Source organism: Perca fluviatilis, chromosome 10, assembly GCF_010015445.1.
Source record: "Perca fluviatilis chromosome 10, GENO_Pfluv_1.0, whole genome shotgun sequence".
In the NCBI taxonomy this organism is placed as follows: domain Eukaryota; kingdom Metazoa; phylum Chordata; class Actinopteri; order Perciformes; family Percidae; genus Perca; species Perca fluviatilis.
Window position 1 is genome coordinate 25,606,651 of NC_053121.1, and position 24,413 is coordinate 25,631,063.

The window sequence follows — 24,413 nt, forward strand, 5'->3', positions numbered from 1 at the left end:
AGAGACACACAAGCGCACAATTACATCAAAATAAAAAAGTAAAATCATGTGGTACTAATCAACTTAATCATTCATCCATCGTTTTGAGATGTTTTTACGTGGTTCAAGACGACAGCAGTGAAAAGGAAAAAAATATGTGAAATGACTTTAAAAGCTCTATCATGTGGAAATTATTAACTTTCTTGTAAACCTGTTAAACATCAAAGGAAAGGGATTTTCTTGTGGGGACAAAAATAGGCACATAATGGCATTAGTCCCCCAACAATTTAGGTTAAAAGAATTTTACTGGAGACGTACCTAAATGGAAAAGAAAGGGATATAATGGCATTGGGCTTATAGGTTGATGGGTCCACACGTAAATGAGAGAAGGCTAAATGGAGTGAAGGAAATGGACATAGTGATGATGTTTATCGCTGGGGAAGGGGACATCATTACGCACCTTGTTAAGCCCTGCAAGCAATGCTGCGTGGACGTAATTACCCATTTAAATGAGTTTGCCGCAGCGCTGTTTTTTATTTATTTCTCAAATTAAACTCTCAGACACAAATATGCAGCATTCTGTTTTCTTTCAAATAAATTAGCGTCCTGACATAGAGGAAGTTAACACGTGTAAATTTACCATAAAGAAAAAGGATTTATTAAGACATTTTCAAACGATCATCATATACAGCCTTTCACACGTTCGTCTTGCAAAGTTTGCGTGTCAAACTCCTGTAGTTATAAATGTGAAGCAAAACTAAGGTGGAGAAAACTAATAAAGCCAAACAAGTCTCAAGAAAAGCTCTGACAAGGGAATGCTCCAGGAGAATACAAAATATAACCAAATCTCATTAATGCGGATTTAGCTGCCCATGGTTGAAAATGCCTGTAGTTACATTAACATAGGATAGAAAAGGTCATGTTTAAAAACAAACTTTAGACTTGTTATGGAATGGAATCTATTTGCAGTGGAATACTATTTGCTCTGTCGTACCCAGTGTATGTCAAGATGAATGTGACCGTCTCCGTCCCTCTGGCTCAGAAATATTAAAACCGAATCATTTGTACAATGTGTATTGGCATGCAGTGTAAGAAAACATCGACACTTCCTCAATATATTTGTCCTTGCTCACAGATAAGAATAACAAAGGACTCATAATCAGCCTCCTCTTTGGGGGGATCTTTATTTTATTTTCTGAACAAAACCAGAATGTTTATCAGCAAGTGAACAAAGTGAGAAAAAAGTAATTACAATTCTGTTGTAATGGCCACCATTAATATTTTGAGTGGGCCAAAAACTTTCAAAAAAATGTCATCCAAATGTGCAGAGAGAAAAGGTATTATAAAGTATCAGGCCTGTCATTTTGTTTTCACTGTCCTGTCTTAGTTGAACTGCAGGTTACCAGACGTGTTGCCACATTGTTTAGAGAGTTCCCAGGGCTTTCTCCTGAGTGCTGATGCTGTGCTTTTTGAATGACAGGGAAATGGGGGTGGGGGATTATGTGAAACGTAACAATACTGGCTGTGAAAGGAAACTTTTCCAAGCAGCCAGCTCTGGCACCAGGGAAGAATGACCTTTCCAAGTGTCCTGTTTTTTTTGTTGTTGCCTAAAACAAAGAGGAAGCAGGAGGATGTTAGTTAGCATTTTTCCCCAACAGATAAATGTCAACTCCTGCATAATTGTCGAATGGAAAGGAGGAAGACTTGAAGTGAACCAATTTGCTGGTAGAGACGAATCCTGAGCTGAGTTATTCACTGCATTGCAGATATTGTCACAATACTTTCAGTGTCTCCCGCTTAAACTTTACGTCCTTTATTTCTGTCATGTTTGGATCTGTACTTTAGCACCTGGCTTTACATTAGTTGCAACATCAAATGTAACTTAATTCAGCTGGAAATAAAAGAATTATCACTTTGTGACATGCCTATCTAAGGCAGAGCAGACAAAAGGGAGCAAACCGCATTGTATTACACACACACACACATACACACACACACACACACACACAAACGCTGCATTATACCTTTGTTTTGTTTGCTCCAGTGGTTGAGCAGTATTTCCTGTTTCTCCCCTCCTTTCATTTTCAGTAAATTCATACAACGCTTTTGTTTCTAGACATAAACCTGGATGCGCATTAGGGAGCGCATGTATGGGATGTTTGATGAACACAGAGGCTTTTGGCAGGCGAGCCACTATAGCAGCAATATCGGTCGCCTCAGAGCCATGCAGCAGTATGGCTAGAGAAGCAGCAGGGTAGCGTAATTGTGCATTGTTCATCCACAGAACAGAGGCAGAGCATGTAATGAGCTGTAGCATTTTCACCCAGCCAGCCTAATGGGCTATGACCGAGTATAGGCCTCTCAGAGCCCTTGCATTCCCTCTGCGCTGTTTGGCCAGTGTCTTGGGCCTCTTCTTTTCTTTTCTCCCATTCTCCCCCTTTTCTTTACCCGATCAGCGTCAACCATTCCTTCACCCCTGTTATCCCTCTCCTTTATCTCCGCTCTCCTACCCATTGTCCCCCTGTCTGAGGAGATGGTGGGACCCCTAATGTGTTCTATGTGTGGCTCCTTTTCTCATTCATGATGTCTGTAATGCCCTAAGCAGTCAGTCTGATTCGAGCTGACATACATCAGAATAGCTCATTGATGGAGCACTGTGTGCAGTGTGATTACATTAAAAACCCAAACACAGCATACAAATAAAAGTTCAGGAGGAGAATTTGCTGATGTTAGGTGTAGGGGATTTGTTGTTAGAAGTCGGCTTATTTTTCTATCAGAAGCTGTTTTGCATTTTGATTATCTAGTTTTCCTGAAATCAGTTCAGGTGGGCCTGTTTCGCTCAGGTTTGTTTTCCTGGGATTAGGGCTTTTCAGAAAAAGCCCTGGCCTAGCCCTGGGCTATTATTTATGCCCATCTCTAGTTTCTAAGGAGGCAGGAAACCATTTCTTTGCTCATACCAGATCAAGTTGGAAAGACAAGAATGTGTGCCAGGGAATAGATTAGATATCCACTCTGGGCTGAGCTCGGAAGATGAAAACACTACTAATGATAATAGTTATGATTGCCTTGCAAAGGAATTGATAACGACTTCACCAGCGTCTTTGTGCTCTCTTATGGCATCAGAAAACAATATTCAGGGTTCAGTCTGTGTCTGGCTGTGGAGCACAATGGGACGTCAGTTTTGACTTTCCCCTCACGTCCACCGTTTGACATACCACAGCGTAGACAGCCAAGTTAATGAATGAAAAGCACTTGGCCTGTGTCAGACTGCTCCGAGGGCGGTCCTTTCCCCAGTAACCTCCTTAGTTCAAGATTAGTCTCCTGTACCTGTTCTCTGTTTGAGAGCTGTTCCCAGTTCAATCTTGTAGGAAGCCATTGAGAAAGGAAGGCAGCATATGTATACTTGTCAAAGAAAAGATTGCTTATAAGCTTTATGCTTTAATAAGAGAAGTTGACTGCTTCGTTGGGGAGCATGGCACTGTGGAGGGTCACTTTGGAGGTTGAGTTGGAGTGCCCTTATCTAGTTCAGAGATTGTTACATTAAAGCAGGCTGTAAAGAATGCGTTGACAATATGATGCATGCACACATGGGAACATGAATACACTGTTTAGTTAAGAAAAACGTCTTTAGAAACGTTTCTGTGTACCATTAAAGGAACAGTAATTTAAATCATAAACACTACAATAAGAAAATATGACATATGAAATTAACTTATTTGCTTTTTGCATTATAATGGTTCAACATTTTGAGTAATACACTTTCTTGCTGAGTGTTAGATGAGAAGGTTGCTCTGTGATGTGTTTAGCCTAGCTTAGCACAAGCACTGCAAGCAGGGGGAACAGTTAGCTTCCAAAAATGGTCGAATATTACCTTAAATCCTTGTTTTAGGTTCAGAATAGAAAAAAGTCTCACGTTTGGAGGAATATTCTATATGTTAGGAAATACAGTAATTTTTTTTTTAATGAATTAAGCAAACAAGACTAATTATTGAGCTTTAGTGGTGCTGGTAAGCAGATTTCTTTCCTTTGGATAGAGCCAGTCTAGCGGTTTCCCCTTACTTTCAGTCTTTATGCTAAGATAAGCTAACTGCTTCTTGGCTCCATCTTAATAGGCAGATATAAGAGTGGTATCAATCTTCTCATCTAACTCTCAGCAAGAAAGTGTATTACTCAAAATGTTGAACCATTATAATTCATTGTTGCATACATGTATGTTTTCCTTGATTAAATGTTATATTCTAGAAAAAAAGAAAAAGAAATCCAGTCTTAGCTTTGTTTTTCTCTCATTTTGCGGTATCAGGCCAAAATGTTGTCCATCCTAAATGTGAATGTGTAGCTGACCCCTTTTGTATGTGTGCGATAGGACGGCAGACAAAATACCAAGGGTGGTGGGGGAGGACAGACATGGGAGTTGGTGTTCTGACTTCATTTGTTTGCTACCCAGTAATGATTATTTTAGCCTCTAAGCCCCAGATTTGGCCTTGTTTTGCTATGGGAAGCAGCCTCGATGGGGACAGAGCAGCCTTGCCCTGGCTGAGAAGCTTGTCTGTGGCTAAGCCGGTTGGCAACGAGAGTCAGGTACACAGCACGGACACATTTTGAGTGCAGTCACAGGCAGCATATTTAGTATTATAGGTAAGGACGGGTCGGGGTTTGCTTTTGAATTACGTCCATGTGTTTGCTGGTGGCTAAATGAGAGTGTTTTCTAATTATAGACCTCCATCGTTTGCCTTGTTAGTAATGCTGGTAACAAGCCAGTTGCCAGCTTGCATGAGCAACTGCAGAAAGCTGACTTTTGGTTTAATTTGGAGGACTAGCTATAATCCAGACTAAATCCCTTAAAGCTGAAGCCCCCTCCCTCCCCCCAACACTGTTGGATTACGGGAGTGTCTTTAAAAGGATAAGGACCTGCTTATCACTGCTTCCCACAACACTTGTTTGAGACTTCAGATGTGGGGGAGGACGGTTCATCGTCACCCAATGTGGCCAGTGTGGATATGACTCATAGTGATTAGGCATCTGACTGAGATCAATGATAATCACAATTTATGGTTTTTAAACCCCCACTGTCACAAAGGCATATGGATCTGAGCATATGCCTCCAATCCCACCCCGGTGATTTTCATCAGTAAGTTGAGTCTAACTGAATGAAGCAGTTAAATCAGATGTCCTGCAGCGCTTTATGCTCATTGCCTTTAATAATTTTCACACAGATATTTATGAACTGTTTTAACAGAACTGCTCCCGCCTTTGTTGCGGAGAAAACATGGATCTGAGACCAAATGCAATATCAGAAATCCCTTGTCAAAGATAAACTGATCAAAGTCACAATGTCAGAAACTTGGAGTTTGCCAATATTTAACATTATTAATGTTATAATGTTCATCATTTTTGTAATAAGAATAGTAGATGGTAAATGGCCCATCTCAGTTTATATTGTCAGTGTTTCTGACATATGCTCTGCTTATAATCACTGAAATAATAATACTACCGCGGCTACTGGCCAAGAAATAGTCCGGCACATAACCCTCAGTAAAACCACAACTTGTCATTTGTAGAGATTAAGCAAACACGATATAACACATTACATTTTTTGTGAGCTTTCGAGGTGCTGGTACTTGGAGGATTTTTCACCTTGGACAGAGGCTAGCTCTTTCAAGTCCATATGCAAAGCTAAGCTAACTGTCTCCCGGCTCAGATATCATGATTGATATCAATCTTCGCATCTAAGTCTCTGCAGGAAAGTGAATAAGCATATAGTCCCAAAATGTCAAATTATTTCTTTAATACTGCACTGAAATGAATGTAAAACAATGAGCTGCCGAGATGGCTGGAAAACACATTTAAAAATAAAAACGAATAAGTGAGCTAAAAATGCAAAACACTGTTTTGTTAAGCAGCTATCGCACGGCTCAGGTGATTTTGACAAACAAGACAGGCTCTACAGAAAAGGTGCATTCTACGAGTGTTTGTATCACTCACTGCTAATGAAGTGTTGTTGGGAGTTGGGAGTGGCGTCAGTGTTGCAACAGGGAATATAGACCAATCTAGCACATGTGTTGTTTGAGATGCTATATTTGAGCGCGAGTCTGTTACTTATCTCATCGGGGTGTGATGGTGGTGAGGTGAGGGAGCGGAGTGAATTCCTGGTGGATCCTGACTATGAACTCTGAGCTCTCATCTCGGGAGCAGTCTGGGAGTTACAGCGAGAGCCAAGCCACATCGGGGAGTGTAGAAATAGAAGTAGCGAGCACTTGTTTACCTCAGTGTCAACATTTTTGACTCAGCTCATTAACCTGTGCACCTGGGTAAAGCAACACATCTCTCGCTCTCTGTCTCTCTCACAATTAATAATGATAACTAAGGGAAAGCATAAACACATTAGAGTCGAGCTAATGAACAAATGCAACAACATGGTGACGGTGCAGCTATCACACCTCAACGGCAGCGAATCGATTTCAGCTGATACCAGTTCACAGATACACCCTGTAGCACTTTCCTCAAATCTAATCATGGATCCATTTAAACTACGTTAGCTAGGAGTCTACTTGCCATTAAAATGGGTTTTTAATTTCTATTATTTTGAAAGCATTTTTATAAAATGAACCAAGTGCAGAGGGAAAGTAACCATCGCTGTAAGATGGAAAAGGAGAAGAGTCTCCACGATCATCTGAGTTTTCCCCTCCTCTTATCGCTCCCCCTCTCGTCCTATTACCCATGCAGCCAGCATCCTCTCTAAATTGTTTTGTATGACCTTTGCTACAGTAGCACTAATTATTACCATCACACAGGCCCTGTAAGGCACATAGCTAATTATACTGGATTTATCTGAAGGGACATTGGTGCCATTCTTCATAGGCATGTCTTGGCTACTGTCAGTGTGGGTGATCTAAACCCAGAATGAGGTTAATATGGGTAATACAGTAATAGTAATTAGAGTCACAATAATTACAAGCATAGTTGTAATAACAATGAAGACAAGGTTATTAGTAATAGGGGTCCAACATTAACTCGCTACACATATGCAATACCTTATGTAATTGGCATTGCCAAAAAAAATGCGAGAAGTGCTGTGCAATATGCATAATGACATTATTACAGAGCCAGATTGTTGCTGTTTCCTCTGAATCGATGTTTGACAGTGGTAGTTGAAAAATACATTTTCAAAGGCATTGTGGGATTACCCCCTAGTGTAGGTACCAGGACCTCTAGTCATTGCATCTCATAAAGAGTTGTTACTAGAGGTAGCGATATTTTTCAAAGCTCCAACTTGAATGAAGAGGGGCAGTTGGAGCCGTCTTTTGGCTGGCGGGCAACTCGTGTAATGAGCCTAAGAGGGTTCCAATTATTCCACTTGCGATCAAAAAGGAAAAGGAGATTACTTCTCTTGCCTTTTTTTCTTTGACATTTCACACAGTAACATCTTTTGATAGGGACTGTGGGGGGGGGGAGAGGAAAAAGAAAACGATTGCTAGGGAGCGCCTGATAGTCTTGAACAGGCTCCAGCACTACAGTCCTTTCTGTCTAGCAGAGACAAAGCAATGCTTTTGCAGCTCATACATTTTCTTCCTTTATTTTTTATATATGTTTTTGTAATAAAACTACTTTTCCCACTGCATGGTACATTAGCTTTCTCTCAGACCGTGTCACCTGCGCAAGACAGAAAGGGAGCTTTCATATGACCGGAGGCTTTGGCTACAGCAGACTTGATGGCCGATCGCTGCCATATTTCTCCACAGAGCTATTGTAAATTGCGAGGAGGCATGTTGGGTACTCACTCACTCACTGCAGTTGTTTTCCTCCTCTGCTTAACAGTGTAAGTCATGTTCCACAGAATACAATGGGGAGTTGAATTATTCAATTGTGTACAGATTTTTCCCCTCTCCTTTTCATTTATTAAATTCCCAGATTACAAGTAAAAGTACATTAGATGCCTGACGGTAACTAAAAGGATTTCTCCGCTATAGGATATCACACTATATCAGCCTCGGAGAAATAAACGATGAAAAAAGACAAATAATATTATGTACCACTGCACTGAGACAAAGACAACTCCAATCGGCATCAGCACAGATAAACATCCACCCCCTAAGATATGTTCGTGGCAGATAACAGCTTTGCAACACGCACACAAACACAGACACACAAGTGCACAGAGCAGAGCTTTGATAAGCACGAAAATTACTACATGTTGTTTATGGTGGCAGAACAAAAGGATTCAAGGTCTTCATTTCAAGAAGAAATCAAGCTGTGGAAAGGTGGATGCAGGGTTTCAGATGCATTTCAATTGGATAGATTTGACTTCATAATATAGACATAAATAGGGGGAAACAAGATATGTGCTCGAATGTTTTTTGTGTGTGAGACTGAGATCTGGGGATACTGTGCCTTGCTTTCCCCTGTGAATCCACTGCAGGGGTAGAGATCCACCGTCTGTTGCTGTTTTCCATGACCCTGTATATCCCCCCGCAGTGAAAAACCACGTTTGCCCCCAAAGACGGCCCTAATACAAATTAAATTAAATGAAGTCAGTGCGGCTAATCCCTGTGTGTTTCAACTGCTGAAACAACCCCCTCCCTCACGAATGAGTGGGTCAAGCCCGCTGCATCTGGCCTCCTCTCCACTGGCCCTGCTCTCAAGCTGCTGGGCTCCCAGTCCCTGGCGGAGACAACAGCAGGCCTTGCTCCGACTTTTCCCACTGCGACTGTGTGTGTGTGTGTGTGTGTGTGTGTGCGTTTGTGTAAACACGTGTGTTTCACTGTAAATCTGTGCTGTGTTATTCCCTTTCTGACTCACACAGTGTTTACTCCCTTGTGCTTGTTCTGCCTTTGCGCCCGCGTGTTTGCATGTGAGCATTTCTTCGAGAAAGCTTTATTTTTGTTTGTGACCGTCTTACGCTATTCACACACATTTCTTGTTTTTGCTGGCGTTGTAGATTTTATTTGTAAAGTTACAGTTAAATGTAAAATACAGATGATTCAGATGTCCACATCTCGCAGACAAAGTACTTAACAGCAGTGTAATGGAAAACAAACAGTGGCTTCCGACCCACTTAGTGTTGGATGATGTTTTGTTCTGCCTGTGCCCTGATGGCGGCCTGTCACAGTCCTGTTAACAAGCTGGATTTAAAGATGCGGTGGTGATGTGCAAGCAGCTAATACTCTGCTGTCAATCCCGGTGCTGACAGCTGCCTCGAAAGACCATCCCAAATATTAGCACCAGATGTGCTTCTCATTGAAGCACCAGCAAACAGGATCAAAAGCTAACTAGGCTTTCATAGCTGGATCGCTGATAGGAGTAGCCTTGTTGTGACGCTAGCTAAAAGATCTCATATGCCCATCTGTTTAATAAAAAGCCCCTTTCTGTGATACGCACTTTGGCATCGAGCCCGATCGTCCACCCCTGATTTGTGCACCAGCTCTGATTTGCGAGACAAAGTGCACCGACTGAGTTTTAGCAGCTGGTGTACACAGATATTGTATTTAGGGGGCTGTGGGTTAGGTGGGCGGGTTGCTTTGATGAGCTGGAGTGTGTGTGTGTGTGTGTGTGTGTGTGTGTGTGTGTGTGTGTGTGTGTGTGTGTCGACAGCATGCGCTTTTGTGTGTGTGCGCTGCGGATATGAGCACCTGCACACATGCCCTTTGTAAAGCTCCATCACCCCTCCATCCAGCCAACATTCAGTGTAAACATGGTTTGTTTGAGCGAGTGGCCGGGGGTAGTTGGATTAATGAGCGCTGATGAAGTTCCACTTGTAACCTGGGTGCTGCCTCCCTATTTGCTGTAGTGGCTGTGATGTGGTAGTGTGTCTGGAGGCGGTGACTCATTCCCTTTACCCAGTGTCAGATTAAGGCATGTCAATAAACAGACCCACTCAATCCATCTCCGAGTGACTGCATCCGCTCACAGAGACTCCCAGTCTGTAATGAGCTGCTGCAAATCTCCATCCAACTAAAATGTCTAGATGCCTTGTCACAGTGAGCGAGAGAGAAAAGAGAGAGGGAGGGAGACAGAGAGGCTACAGCAGCACCGATGTGACTGGCAGCCACCTTTGAGCTGCTAAGAGAAAACGTATAAAGCGTCGTGCTCCAGCGTGTTGTAGAGTGCAAGTTGATCAGCTCTCCTCGCAGATTCGCGGATTTCTCATTTACGTCGTCCCCATGTGTATTGTGTTAATCAAAAATTAATTCTAAGTCTAGTCAATTTTCAAAAGTGACTCAAAGTTATGCTGTTTATTCACTGCTCTCGTGTAAGCATTTAAGGGGAATGTGTTTACATAATCTGCAGTGTCTCTGAGTGTTTATTTTTAAGGCCCTGCCCAGGGGAGGTGGGAGAAACCTTTGGGAATTCCTTGTGCACTACTTTAGCGTGCTCCCCCCTCCCCCTCAACACTGGCTAATATAGGGCACATTTGAGACGAGAAAATGCTATCTAGTAATTCTCTCCTAAAAATGAAATGACTGTTAAACACATATTTTTGTAGTGCTTTTTCCCAGAGGCTCTGGAATAACAATAAATCTACCTGGATTAGATGCTACACTCAACATTTCCGGCGTCTGCTAGAAAAAAAAAAAAACACAACACATACCTCTCTCTCGCTTGGCGCAGTACACACATTAATGGATTTGGGGATGTGAGGAGCATGAAAACTTTTCAGTCTGACATCCAAATTAAAGAAAATCCCTCAAGACTTGCCTAAAGGGGAAGTGCCTGCTATTTGAGTTTGATTAGGCTCTGACGGCTCTAAGAAAAGTAAGCCGATTTCTTTTAGGAAACAGCCTCGATAGTCAAGTCTTTTTCCTCCCTCTTCCCTTTTTACTATGTAAAACCATGAATCCTAATCTTATAGAGATGCTCAGGTTTTCTTTCTGACGTAGAGATAGAATAAGTCTGGAAACACATGCAGACCTGAACGCTGAACAGGTGTTAAATGAAACTCTATCCAGCCTTGTGTGTCTGGCGACGCGGTAGACCCCTATTCATTCTAAGTGGACACTATGACTCTGAGAGGCTTAAAAGCACCAGCCTTGTCTCTTAAGACAAAGACTAAACAAAAACGCCATCTCCGGATCCCACGCAGCCACCAACAGTTTGAAACACGTTGGTCCTGAGCAGTGATTCTCTGGTAAGACAACAGCTCTGAATCCAAGCCTCTTTAGCGTCAGCCGGCTCCGCTGGAATGCAGCCGTCTGCAGAGGGGGCCTATTATTTAAAATCTTTTCATCGAAGGGGGATATCTTTGACGTTGAGAAGCTCATGAATAATGAATGTGGTTTCTATCAATGTATGTATAATAAATCACATCTCTACTAACTGGATTTCTGTGGAGCCTGTAGTCCTGAGTGACATGGAGACTTTAGTCTCTGTTTCAGAATAAAAGACAGCCGCAAGATCATCTGCAGTTTCCTATGTGGGGGTGATACACAGGTGGAACAAGCAATAGCTTTAGTACTTTGGCCCTTTTCCTCACTTTATGAGAGCAGGGGGGTGATTGTTTTGGTCAGAATGAGCAAATATTTGTATAATTTCCCACAGAAAGTCAAGATAAATGAGGAGGAAGTGCAAGCAGGAAGTGGTGTTGTGTTCACAAATCGGTTTCATTGTGTTTCAGAGAAGCTATTATTTCGTTTGCTCAAACAATACTCAACACGTAACACATGTGGTCAAGGACACAATTGACCTCATAATAGCGCTCAATTCACCCAGTTTATTTGTGTAGTTATTTTTGCTCAGTTCACAAAGACTGCAGAAGTGTACAAGCTACTGCTGAGCAAGGCAGCTTTTAAAAACCTTTTCACCACAGTATCACTCGCTTTCATAACATGATTGATTCCCAAATGGGCTGCTGGGTTTGGGGTGAATTGATGGGTGATGAAGTGAAATGATGCAGAGAATGTGGCAGGTTATTTGTCACACGTGTACCCTTCTGTCACAATTGATTGTGTATAATTTGAGTTTGCAGGGGAGCCAGTTGATATTAAATGGTAACAACTCTCTGTATTCATCACGGCAGGCTCCCTTTAACAGGCAGAAATAGAAAATGTAATCTCATCCACAACCATGGCTGTGCCTCAGGCACTCTTTCACCCTTTTTACCGCTGATCCTCCCTTAGGGGCCCTGCCCTCTATAAAGGAAGAGAGAAATCTATAATCTAGCAGATGGCAGAGGATCTATGGGAAATTCTATAATCGGGAAAGTGATGATGATGATGGTCATCGCGGTAGAGGGGTGGAGGGGTGGAGGGTTACGGCAACTCAGGGCCAAAGAGTGCTTCTTCCTTCTCACATAAATAATAGACAAAATCCACTCCGAGCAGGTGCCTTGGTGGTCTGCGTTTTTTCGTCATGAGTGTCTCACAGACTGAATGTGAGCTGCTGTGAGGTGCTGCTGGGTGCAGACCCAGAGGCGAGGTGGTCGGGCGCCAGCTCAGCCCTGCAAGTCAGGGATTGTTGGAGCGGTGCTTTTTGTAGGGAAGCAGAAAGAGAGAGTCTGTGTGTGCAGGAATGTGAATGTGCAAGAGGCTCAAAGTAAAGCATTTCTTTTCATAGTCACAGTGTATAGGATGAGAAAGTCAGCCGCAGGCGCGCACACACACACACACACACACACACACACACACACACACACACACTCCTCAGCATCCTCACTGCAGAATTACATGAGGGGAATACATGCATCTGTAAACAGGCAGTTTTAGACACTGACCATCCTTCATCCAGTGGAGTTTTTCTCCTAATTTCCTCCTCTCTCCTACTTTTTTTCATCACTACTCTTTATCGCAACCAAACTTAGCTGGATAATGAAGCCTTTTTTATTTTCTAATTGCAGCTGGCTTGCCCTCTAAACCCCCTGGATCTCTTTCTCTTCATCTCGTCCTTTAGCAATGGGATATCAATAACAAGGCACATTATGTGTAACATTTCCTTCCTGGACCGAGGGGAGTCTGCGAGCAGGCAGCAAAAACAATGAACGAAGACACAACCTCACACTGCTTAAACACACAAAATGAAGCAGCAAAATTCGATCTGACAGTTTTAATTGATTCTGTCTAGTCTGTTCTGTATGTTTAAATTGTGCGTTTTAGTGTGGCGGTATCCACAACAAACGGGGCTTGATGTTTTTTTGTCAGCTAATTTGATGACATTAAAGAGTTGCATCCATGACAGACATGAAACACTTACTTCTGTAATAAATCTTTCTTCTTTTAGATGCTAAATTTTTTTAGATGCAGTCCTGACAACTCGCCCCACCCTGCTTAAATGCCTTCTGTTTTTAAGCAGTTTAACTCATGTTTGATAGATACAGTTTAGCTCAACTGTTAACTTTGCTTAAAAGATTGATCGTATGCATCTGTGTTTAAGCGAGGTTTCATTTTGTAATTTGCTAAATGGCAATTATTCCTGACAAAGATACAGCCTGGCAAAGACTGCTTGTCAAAATCGCATATTCTGGTTTCATGTCGGTCTGTTTTTTAAACTGGAAATGGAAAAGAAAAAGAAACAAATCTCTACAAATTAAATTCTTGAATAAGAAACAGATTGCTGATGGCATCATCAGTGCCAGTCGTGTCAGTGCATGTCGCTGCATCTGTCCGTTTTTTTTCGAGCTTGCTTCCCTGTTTAAATGTTATACTGTGCTGTATCAGCCTCAATAATACATACAGTAGGGCAGCTGTGTGACATTTTTTCTCTCTTTTTCTCTCCTATCTGTGTGACATCTGCTGAACTTGTCGGGTGTTTACTGGTGTAACAACTGGTGTCTTCACTCCCCACCCCTCCTCTTCTCTCTGGTGCTCCCCATGCCCCCACACAATGAATACACTTGCATCCAGACTACAGAACCAATTGTCACGCTGGAAGGAAGGCAAATCAAATCTTACGGCAGCAACTAGGCGAGGAGATTGCTTTTCCTCTCAGTGGCAGAGGAGCGAGCCCATCGTCCCTGTGCCTCAGGTTTTACTGGAGAGGAAGAAGCAAAAGGGTGAAAGGGGAAAGCTACTGGGCTGCAGCAGCTGGACCGCAAGTCTCCCGCAGGTCAAGTCTCACCCATTTCCCCCCATCTTCACCCCCCTCTCTCTCTCTCTCTCTCCACTCTCTTTCCACTTCCCTCCCCACTCATCCTGACACTACCTATCAGTCACCCGGCGACACCGGGGACTACATTCTTCCCTCCAGTCCTCCAGATGAAACGGAACAATAATTATGGGGATAGAGTGGCTCTGGCCGCCAAACTGGGGCCGCTCAGATCACAACAACACATTGTCCAACCTGATTAAGTAGCCATTTGTGGCGTCCTCGCTGTAGTTAAGCAGTCCTCATCCTCTTGCCTGAAACTTGACCTCTCAGCAAGATATATTGACATTTCCTCCAATTTGAGGTCGGTCAGAAATGTGGGGGAAGACATTACATTTCTTTACAGGAAGCCTAGGCTAATGCATCTGATTCTCTCTCAGAATAGGCACATTTGACTGACTCACCAATGCCCAAGGTTATGCCTTCACATGTTTGGCGTTTCCACTGACAATAGAATAAAAGCTGGAGATCTGGTTATCTCCAAGTAATCCTTTGAGTAATCATGAGCTATAGAATAAATGGGGAAGCAAAAACATTGCATGGACGAATACTATGAAGAGTCAACTTTGGCTGTACCTACTACCCACTTAAGAGAGCTCCATTTAAAAACCCTGAGAGGGAATTGCATTATGGAAACTACAGTTCCATTTCTGGACTTGAGCAGCTTGAGAGCCGGGGCATACTGCCTTCCTCTCCAGGCCGTGCTTACACAGAACCTGCCATCCAAACCAATTACAGGCTGCAGCCAGAGTGACATTCTCAAGGAATTTTCTATCTTGTCTTTTAAATGAAGTTTTCCCCTTGTTACTCATGCCTTGCATTTTCATTAGTCTCTCACTGGATGCTCAGCCACTGTAGAAGAAGAGGCAGTTTGATTTGTGTTCACTGGGACCAAAGTGGAGCACGGGAGAGCACAAAACATGTACAGTACATGTTTGCTATAGCATAACAGCATTATTGATCAACATTATTGATCAATCATAGAAGCATTATATATGTATAAATATATTTTAAGAGAAAGATAATATTCTTTGATAAAATACCAACTATTTGTCTAAAGAATGGCATGATTTATAAATAAATTTAAGGTGATGTGTTAATCATTCATTAATAACTAATATGAGTTGCAGTGTGTTACCACTGTCGCTACCTTTGATACTTAATGAAGTCAAGCTGAACAGGAACTAAAGGAGTCAGGGGTAATACAAGAGAACAAACATGGTGTGCTCCACATTAAGAGCTAATAATAAAATGTTAATTAAATTCCTTTTTATGAATTATCTTCTCTATATTAATGAGTTAAAGTTTAATTAGGGGTAAATGGTAAAGGGAGACAGAATGATGCTAACCTTCAGCGCAAACACATTACATCATAATTGAGCGAGCCCCAATCAGAGGTTTGCCCTTGCATTGTTGCTTAGCATTATACAAACTGCCTGCAGAAATAATTACAAGGAAAGGAGGTGAGATGCCAAACAACAGCTTATCTCCTAATGATTGAAGGTAGACCTATGCACCTTTGAGAATACTGAAAGATAACTACATCACTGACATACATCCAAGTTCCTTTAGGTTTACAGCAACTAAAGAGACGAGAACAGCATCAGCATCGGTCGAATAATAATGCTGCACAGCATATAAGAAAATGGCATCAATACCGCAAATCTAAACAAACAAGGACATGCATTTGGTAGCATTAACAAGCTCTTACATTTTTCATAGACTGCAAACAGGTCATGGTAGCTATTTGCCAGAGGTAAACACCACACGTTGGCTGCTGTGATCTGCCAGCATCACTTTTATTTATTTATGCATTTATTTATTTATTTATTTATTTCAAAAGCGATCCAAGAAGACTGGGACTAATGTTTGACATTTCCGCTGCTCCCCCGTCCTCACTGCTCAAACTCCTCTGCATTGTGGTTCCACTTCCACGCCGTCGCTGAAAAAGTTCAAAATGTTCAACCCCATTAACATCTAATAAGGAGAGTGTGCGCACAGTTGCACACTGAGTTTTAATCCAAATCTGTTTGGTCACCATGTATGGCAGCTGTGCAGGGCCACTGCTACCTCAACAGCAGGCCTGTGTCAAATGTGTAGCTCACTTGATAATCAGCAACTGTGCTCCAGTGCCTGCATTAACCTTTCTTATCATAGGGGTGACTTTTTTTTTTTTCAACATGGCTTTGATATCGGTACTGTAGACTTCCCTCGGAAGTCAGCCATTGACTCACAGCTTTTTATCAGGATAAAGTATCTGCGCCGTAGAACTTTAGGTGAAGGCTCTGCTTTCTTTCTGCAGAAAAAAAACTGCATCTTATCAAAGTTTGTCGAAAGGGCCATATCATGGCTTTTCGCAGGACTGGGGAAGTCCTTTGAGAGGCTTTGATAGCCTTTGGCCCTCTGACATCTTACCAAGTGTGAGTAGAAGCTTGGCAGACGCAGGAGGAGCTACCTGCTTAGTGTACGCTAACTCCTCTGTCCTCTGGTGCTCTTAATCGTCAGACTTTTCCTTGCTAAATAAATGTTTAAAAAAGAGAATGATTGTAGGATGCCTTTGAACTGTGTTCTCTAATGTGGGTCAGGGATCTATCGTATGCATATTCCGAAAGGCTTTTCATCTGCAGTTGCGGAGTTAAGATTCCCCTGGTGCACTTTTAATTTCATCTACTTCTCTTGCAGTTATTTATTTAATATTTCCACATTAATGTCTTCTCAAACATGGTTAACACAAAGTTCAGAGAAGAAAAAAGGGAAACTTTTCTTCTCCTTCTGTCTGCATGATAGTCTGTCCGCCCTAATGACTCCATTTTAAAGACGGTGGGCTGACCGGCAGCGGAGGGAGGGAGCGAGCGAGGGATCAAGAGCGGGGAGGGTGAAGAGGAGAAGAGAGGCTGCACTCACTGCAGCGCTCTCCTCGACTCTCAGCTCCCAGTCAGCCTCTCTGTGTGTGTGTGTGTGTGTGTGTGTGTGTGTGTGTGTGTGTGTGTGTGTGTGTGTGTGTGTGTGTGTGTGTGTGTGTGTGTGTGTGTGTGTGTGCTTTGAAAGAGAATAGGATTCAGCCCTTTGAAAGCCGAGGCTGCTCACCGGGGCCTTTGTGTAAAATAACATTTCAACTGAAAGCCAATTACTGGTAACATTATGTTGGTTGCTTCCATTATTAAAAGTACCTCTCTCTGTTGCCCCCCCCCATCATCCCTCAACCACAACCCCCACCCACTCCCCCCCCAACGCCCTGCATTGCTTTGTTACAGACGGAGAATTATTCCATTGACTCCAGTTACGTGAACAGCAGAGCCCACCTCATTAAAAGGTATGTCTTGATTAGGAATTGTTACCAGCACCTCGTTACCATTGTTATCTGTAATTATTTTATCTAATGAGTGCACAGCTACCGTTGCAGCAGTTTGCATGTGTAACTGCATGTTTCTTGTTCAGTATAATTGCAATGGGAGGATAAGATTTGGGGATAAATTGCATTACTCCACAGTGCGTTTAGTAGACATTTGTTGAAACGAGCCACAAACTCACACTTTCAGATTATTAGATTACACACAGCAGCAGAATCAGCAAGTAATGATTTTTGTATTTACAGATAACCTTATTACTCCGCTGTAATTCGCTTCATTAGCAACACATGTGGCTTGAATTGCATCAGGATACAGCTTAAAACCACTACTTAAGATTAAATGATATTCAAGAGATTTCTGAAGTGCTTTTCTTCCACTGTTTTTAAAAACAGGAATAGCTTCATGAATAGTCAATAAGTAAGTTGTTTTTTTTTCCCTTGGGTGAAAAAGTGAAGAATACATGTTTTCACTGTGCTTTGTATTTCAGTCCACCTGAACCAGGATATTAGATAGGGTTGGGGGTTGGGATGGGGGTCATATAATAATTCCCTCCAGCCAGGGTTTTGTAGGCTCACTTGGAAAACTACAGTTCTGCCTTTATACCTGCAGCTAGGAAACATTCCAGCAATTTTGTTTGACGCCATCCTGGCCTTTTGAAAACCCATTAAAAAAAAAAAAAAAAGATTCCCAGCGTTAATGTAAACAAAGAGCATTCAAGTGTGGGCTTCTGCAGCACACTACAAAGAAATCCCCTCAGGAGCCAGTGAGCCTATGGTCTGGGACAGGTGCAATTACAGTGATAACATCAGAGCGCCAGCATTACCTGCAGTCCTCCCTCCCAGACTGGAGAATGTGAGGCTCAGGCCCAGGAATGCAGCTACCTTGTGCTATCCTTCACTTCCTTTCCCTTTCTTTTTGTTTGCCACACATGTGTTTACTCTAATTTTCTCCTCTGTCTGTTCCGTTTTCTCCTTTCCAACCTCTTTTCTCCCACTACAAAAACTCATCGATATATATTTCTTCTCTCCTGCAAGAACACATGTTCATATATTCACCCCTATTTAGTGTTGTTTGTAAAGCTGCATTTGTTCCAGTGGGATGGAAATCAAATGAAGGGAAATCATGCTGTTACTGTGCAGCTGTTGATTGTGCCCCCCACCCCACCCTCTTTATTGACTGTGAGCCCCAAACAAGACAGATGCTCAGTTTGTATACTTCCAGCGTTTCCTACATCCATCTTCCTTCCAGGAATTCCTGATTACTGCAGTATTTGTTTGATTGTAGTGAGTGAGTGCCTCCTGTTTGTTCAATGCGATGTCCTTGAAGTCAGTGCATCCATCCTGACTCTCCCTGTCTGAGACATCCTTTAGCTGCCACGCTATCTGTAAAGGGGGGGAAAAAAACTTCACTTAATCCAAAAGACCCTCAACAGATTTTAAACTTATTTTATTGTTACTGCAAGCGTAGAAACTGGAGCGAGGCCTTGTTCTCTGCAAAAGCGTAGTATTTAACTAAGCCTTACAACAACAGCAGCAACAAAATCACTATGCATCTGATTTCAAATTCATGGACACGGACCACATAAAAGGGCAAAGAATTCATAGAAAAGGACATAAAAAAGGACAGGGAGAGAAAGACCGACAGCTCGTCACAAACCATCAGAGACACAGGGGATGAAGGAGAGCATGTAAAAGCAGGTGATGTGACAGTTAATCAACATATCCCTCTCCTCCCTTCTGGCCCCCATGTAGCACGTCGACATTCAAGGACCTGGAGGGGAACAGTCTGAAGGACAGTGGCCACGAGGAGAGCGACCAGACCGACAGTGAACATGATGTCCAGAGAGGACACTATGTTGACACGGCTGTCAATGACGTGCTGAACATGACTGTCCCCCCCAATGTTTGCCAGCTGCCAGACCAAGGTAAGGAAATCTGTTGCTTGTGTGTGTGTTCTGTGTGTGAGGAGGATTGCCACATCCTTTGGAGTGTGTTTTGCCAGTTTCAAGATAAGACCAGTGTGTACTCATGTGCGCACCAGAGTTTGTTTTCATGCCACAAGAGCATCTTTTAAGGTGCATTATACCCACTGCAAGCTTCAGATGTGCAAGTATGAATAACATCACAGTTTTCTTTTTGTGTCTCTGATGTCCTGCTAGAGCAGCTAATGTGAGGGATCTCTGACAGCTAAAGCTACCCTTTGATACAGGCTTAGGCAGCATTATTGACTGATAGTAGCCACGTCTGCTCTTGAAGTGAGGCCCGTCTTCAGATGTGCTTGAATGGCAGCAATTAGGCTCACAAAGGTACAAGGTGGAAATCTACATACCTCCACGTGCCCTCATCCATTATTCAGTGGGATCATTTAGCAGGGAATTAATGTTGATGTTTCATTTCTGACTCGCCGTTTAAAAAGACATCCACTTGGTTGGCAGAAGTCAGTGTAAGGGTCATGTTCGTTCTTAACTACTGCCAGTCAGACTGAGAAAAGAGAGTGGGTCAGTGAGAGGGAGAGAGAGTGGAGAAAGCTGTCTGGAGCAGACCAGGATGTTACTATATTCACCTGAGGGTATTTACTAAGCTCAAAGGTAAAACTACATGCACAGGTGTAACAGCTCAGCAGCGCGTGTGTGTGTGTGTGTGTGTGTGTGTGTGTGTGTGTGTGTGTGTGTGTGTGTGTGTGTGTGTGTGTGTGTGTGTGTGTGTGTGTGTGTGTGTGTGTGTGTGTGTGTGTGTGTGTGTGTGTGTGTGTGTGTGTGAAAATTGCAGACATTTTAGAAAGACTCGCATTAGCAATTTTATTCTGAGTGAGGTGGAAACACGAGACATTTTATTTTAAAAGCACACTCCCGAGGACAGCACTCCCAGATCACTCGCCGTATCTGAACTTCACATTTGCGCTGTGCTCCAATTTGAGTACTTGTGCCAATTTTTTTCCCTCAGTTAACGTCGACATGGTTTTGGTTCCTTTTTACTAACACTGCCCCAGTAAGGCTGTCTACTCTCTCACTACTCTACTGTCTTCCTCCTCGGCTCATATATGAAAGACATTTTAATGAGCAAGAGATAACGAAAAAGGAATCCTAGTTTGTGAAAATGCACGATATTTTTATCAGTGGACTGTGAAGTGTGTGGGTGTGGTTGCAGAAGCAGTAATATACATGTGTAGGCTCTTCCTTGTCTGGTTCTCGGCACATTGAACAAACCTGATGCTTCACTTGGAGCAATTTGGCTGTTGACGTTGTTTGACTGGGGAATAATAATATTAGGCAACCTACACTTAATGTTAATCTAGAATATAGTCATACAAATGGATCTGCCTTCACGTCCTATATATTGTGACTACTAATGACTTAGCTGAGAAATACAGATAGATATATAAAGGGTCAGGATGTATGGTTACTATTGGAATCAACTTGTACTGGGCATTCCCTCGGCAGCATCAGACAATGAACAATGAAAAGTGAATTTGCTGACTTTTGGTAGCCGACTGTAATTACTTCACAACCCGCAAAAGAATGTCCTGTGCCTTTAAAAAATGCATGCTGACAGGTCCTCTAGTAGTGGGATCTCATTATTGGAGACAATTACAAATGATGTACATGAGGAATATTACAAGTGGGGAGAGCTCTCTGAGGCAGTTCTTTTTTCATTAACACCATCAATGATTGTATCTGTTTCAGCAAAATGGATGCATACCTCCTGAATGTGTAATGCAGCACCACATTGCTGGTAAACAGAACAAGAGGCTATTTCACAGCTCTGTCCATTCTTTTGACCAGAACAAATAGATGATAACAAAGTATCTGTTTGGAATTACAATTAGATGGTTTGTTATTGACTTTTCTTTTATTGCACTCAGCTCCAGAGTCACTTTTGGCCAGCAATTTCCCTCAGTAAGGACTTAACAAAATGGCTTCACTGGAAGCTTCCCCCTCCCTTTGTTTTGAAAGTCAGTCAGCAGCAGTGGTCACACTAGAGAGTAATGAGAGTCTGTTCATAATTATTAAATGAATTGACCAAAGATCCTTACACGTGCAGAAATGTAATGACATAGCAAATGAAATCGTCCCTCTATTGCCATCTCAACGGTCTAATTACACAGTTAAAGGGCATGGTGGGCTGACAGAGATGGGCAGATTCAGCATGACGCACAGTTGAATCTGTCTCTCCTATTGTATGAGGATTTTACATCATCAGATTTTTTTTTGTGGCGCTCCTCAGGAGAACACTACCTTCCTCTTTTCCCTCCTTCATTTCTTCTGTGCAAACTCACTTGAGGATGAAGGCAGAAATAGAACAGTTGGGGTTTGTACAATATGAGAGCTGCAGTGGTTACAGACAAGTATATATGCTGATGTGGTTTCACTTTGAGCTCATCTGTCCTAATTGACAAAAAATGGACACTATCTGCTGTTTCTATTGAGTCAATGGAGGGAATTGTCAGAAAACAAATAAGCATGTTCACTAAACACCCCACTGCTTAGATATCTTTTGGGACTAACTGTTATGTAGTGCGCCTCTCCTGCCAGCTAAAGCAGAAAACAAGTTGAGAGACTGCAATTGCCAAAGGACGACAACACCCACAAGCCGAGGGTAGAAGAGCCTTGTTTTCTGTGTGTTTTATTGTTCTGTTTTCTTGTGTTGATAAGTGCTGAGAACAAAAGGAAGCTTGAAAGGGGAAGAAGGAAGGGTTAAACTCTCGGGCTTTTACAGTGCAAATGTTTACCATTCCCAGTGCCATGTAAGGGTGTTGTTTGCCCAGGAGACAAGCCGTTACCTTTACACAAAGACCCCGCATCCCCGTCATGTTGTGGGCTTTCATGTGGGAATCCAATTGTGTGACGAGATTCAGCTGCTAACTAGCCCAGCTCTGAATCACAGTGGACATTTTCCCTCTCTGTATCAATTTACGAGTTTGATATTTGGCTTTTGTCCATCAGAGTTATGCTTTTTTTTTCTTCAGTGATGCGGTTTCAACAACAGCTATTCATTATTCCTGCACCAGCCACCACCAAGGTAACTTTCAGTGAAGTGCTTGTGAAGAGATTTTACACTTAAATCTGATGCCTCTTTGTTGAATCCTTGCCAAGAGTCTAAAGAGGTGTGTGTGCTCTTTTTGAAAACCTGACCTGAAATATCCTCACCCAGTGGATTAGATTAGGGAAGTATCTGAAGAACAAATTAGATTGAATCTCTTAAAATCTATAAAGGAAGAGCTATCTTTAACATGTAATGGCTCCGTCATATCTGCCAATAGAATAATAAAAATAGATGGTATTGCTGTAACTATAAACTGAGAAGAAGAGCTTTATAAAATTAATTTGTCTTTATCTTTATAGGCATGTCTGTGAAGTTAGGGGGGATTTGGTTGAAATGTGCGACATGCTAGCTTTGGCTCTGTAGAACCATAAGTGTCAAGGGAGAAGCGAGGGAACAGACTCCGAGGGGGCTGGTGACAAAAGAGAGCTAAATCTATTTTTTTTTTTTTTTTTTTGACTTCCTTTGATTGTCATAGCTCACACTTTAATTCCTCCCGGATATGGATGAGCCATGGTTTTTAAGGATTAAGATTCATGTATTGTTAAATCGCTCGAGTTATCTCCGTGGGAGGGAAAAGGGGGAGCATGATGTCGCTTCACTGTGTCCGATTTGCGGGTTTAGAGGTTTGTGGTCTTGGTTTTAGAATTATTTCCAGGTCAGTGTGTGGGTGTTATTCAAAAATAAAATAAAAAAGCCCTTACTTTTGGCGTATTAGACTCAAAGGGATCCAAGACTGCTCAATTAGCCAGAGCAGGGAACAGGCCTCTTTTATTTCTGACATATTCCTCGGCCTCCACCTCTGGAGAATATCTCTCATCTATCTGTTAGCTCCCTATGGGTGTGTGCCTGAAGCTGGAGCCCAGGAATGAAAGCCCCCTACGTGGGCCGCAGAATTCTCCATATTCCCTCCTTCCATCAGCAGATCCGCAGGGTTTCACTGTTCCTAATTGATTTCAGCCCCCCCACACACACACACACACTTCTCTCTCTCTCTCTCTCTCTCTCTCTCTCTGTCTCTCCCTCCATATGTCTTTCTGTCTTCCTCTTCTGTTTCTGTCTACTGACTGCAAACATCTCCAACCCACATCTCCCAACTTTGTGCCAGTCAAGCAGTTCCCTTCCCCTGTTGAATTAAAGAAAGAGTAAAGGCACCTCACATGTTTCTGCTGAAAACTTGCCCTAAATTCAACACGGGAACATTTCTAGTTTGCAGTTCTCTGATCTACTAACGAAAATGCTGACAGGTGTCAGAATCCGGAAGGCAACAGGAACAGGGCTGTGCTGACAACACGAGAGGAGGAGATAGAGTCAGTGCGCGCGCGTGTGTGTGAGGGAGACAGAGATGGAGAGATGAGCTGAGAGTCTAGTAAGCAGTCTTAGCGAGGGGAAATAAAAAGAGGAAAGGAGGAAACAATCTCTCTGACAGGTAGGAGTGATTCTTTTCGTCCTTCTCTCACTCCAAGATAACTCTGTGAATGTGCCTGAGGATTTAACTGATTCTCAAACAACATTTGATTGAATTACGCACCAAAACTCGGGCTGGCAACAACACGTGTTGCGTTATGATATTTTATGATTAGATTAACATACAAACTCTATACAGGGACCATCCATTTTGATTTTGATTGGCTTAATCTAATGTGTAACCCATGGTGGAGGTAAAATGGCTGACAGTGACAAAGAGCTCAGTGCAATACAAGCATTAAGGAAGATAGAGTGCACACACACTACATGCTCAAACACACCAGAGACTGCTTGCGAGCAGGTGTAGTGAAGTCTGTAATGAACAACCAAGATGCAGATTTTGCCTCTCAGATGTAGAGACTTGAGGAAGTACTGTATAAGGAAATACAATGTCATTTCAAGCTGTGTCCATCTGTGCTCAATTTTTTTATCGTGCTTATATCGCTGAATGAAACTGTGTGACTCAGTGAGGTCTCCGGCTCTGTCTTTTTTTTAAATTACACCTAAT

At 42.5% G+C, this 24,413-nt stretch overlaps 1 protein-coding gene across 7 annotated transcripts in view; it reads left to right on the forward strand.

Moving 5' to 3' along the window:
- The window catches only part of pcdh19 (protocadherin 19), a 53,889-nt gene that overhangs the window by 12,338 nt on the left and 17,138 nt on the right, over positions 1–24,413 (forward strand). For 4 of the 7 annotated variants that reach the window (XM_039813524.1, XM_039813528.1, XM_039813526.1 and 1 more), the window contains exons 3-4: positions 17,304–17,362; positions 19,151–19,323. In XM_039813524.1, coding sequence (XP_039669458.1) covers positions 17,304–17,362; positions 19,151–19,323 — 232 coding nt within the window. Of the gene's footprint in view, positions 1–17,303; positions 17,363–19,138; positions 19,324–24,413 lie in introns of all 7 variants that reach the window. The other 3 variants (XM_039813523.1, XM_039813527.1, XM_039813525.1) reach the window with 1 other exon arrangement.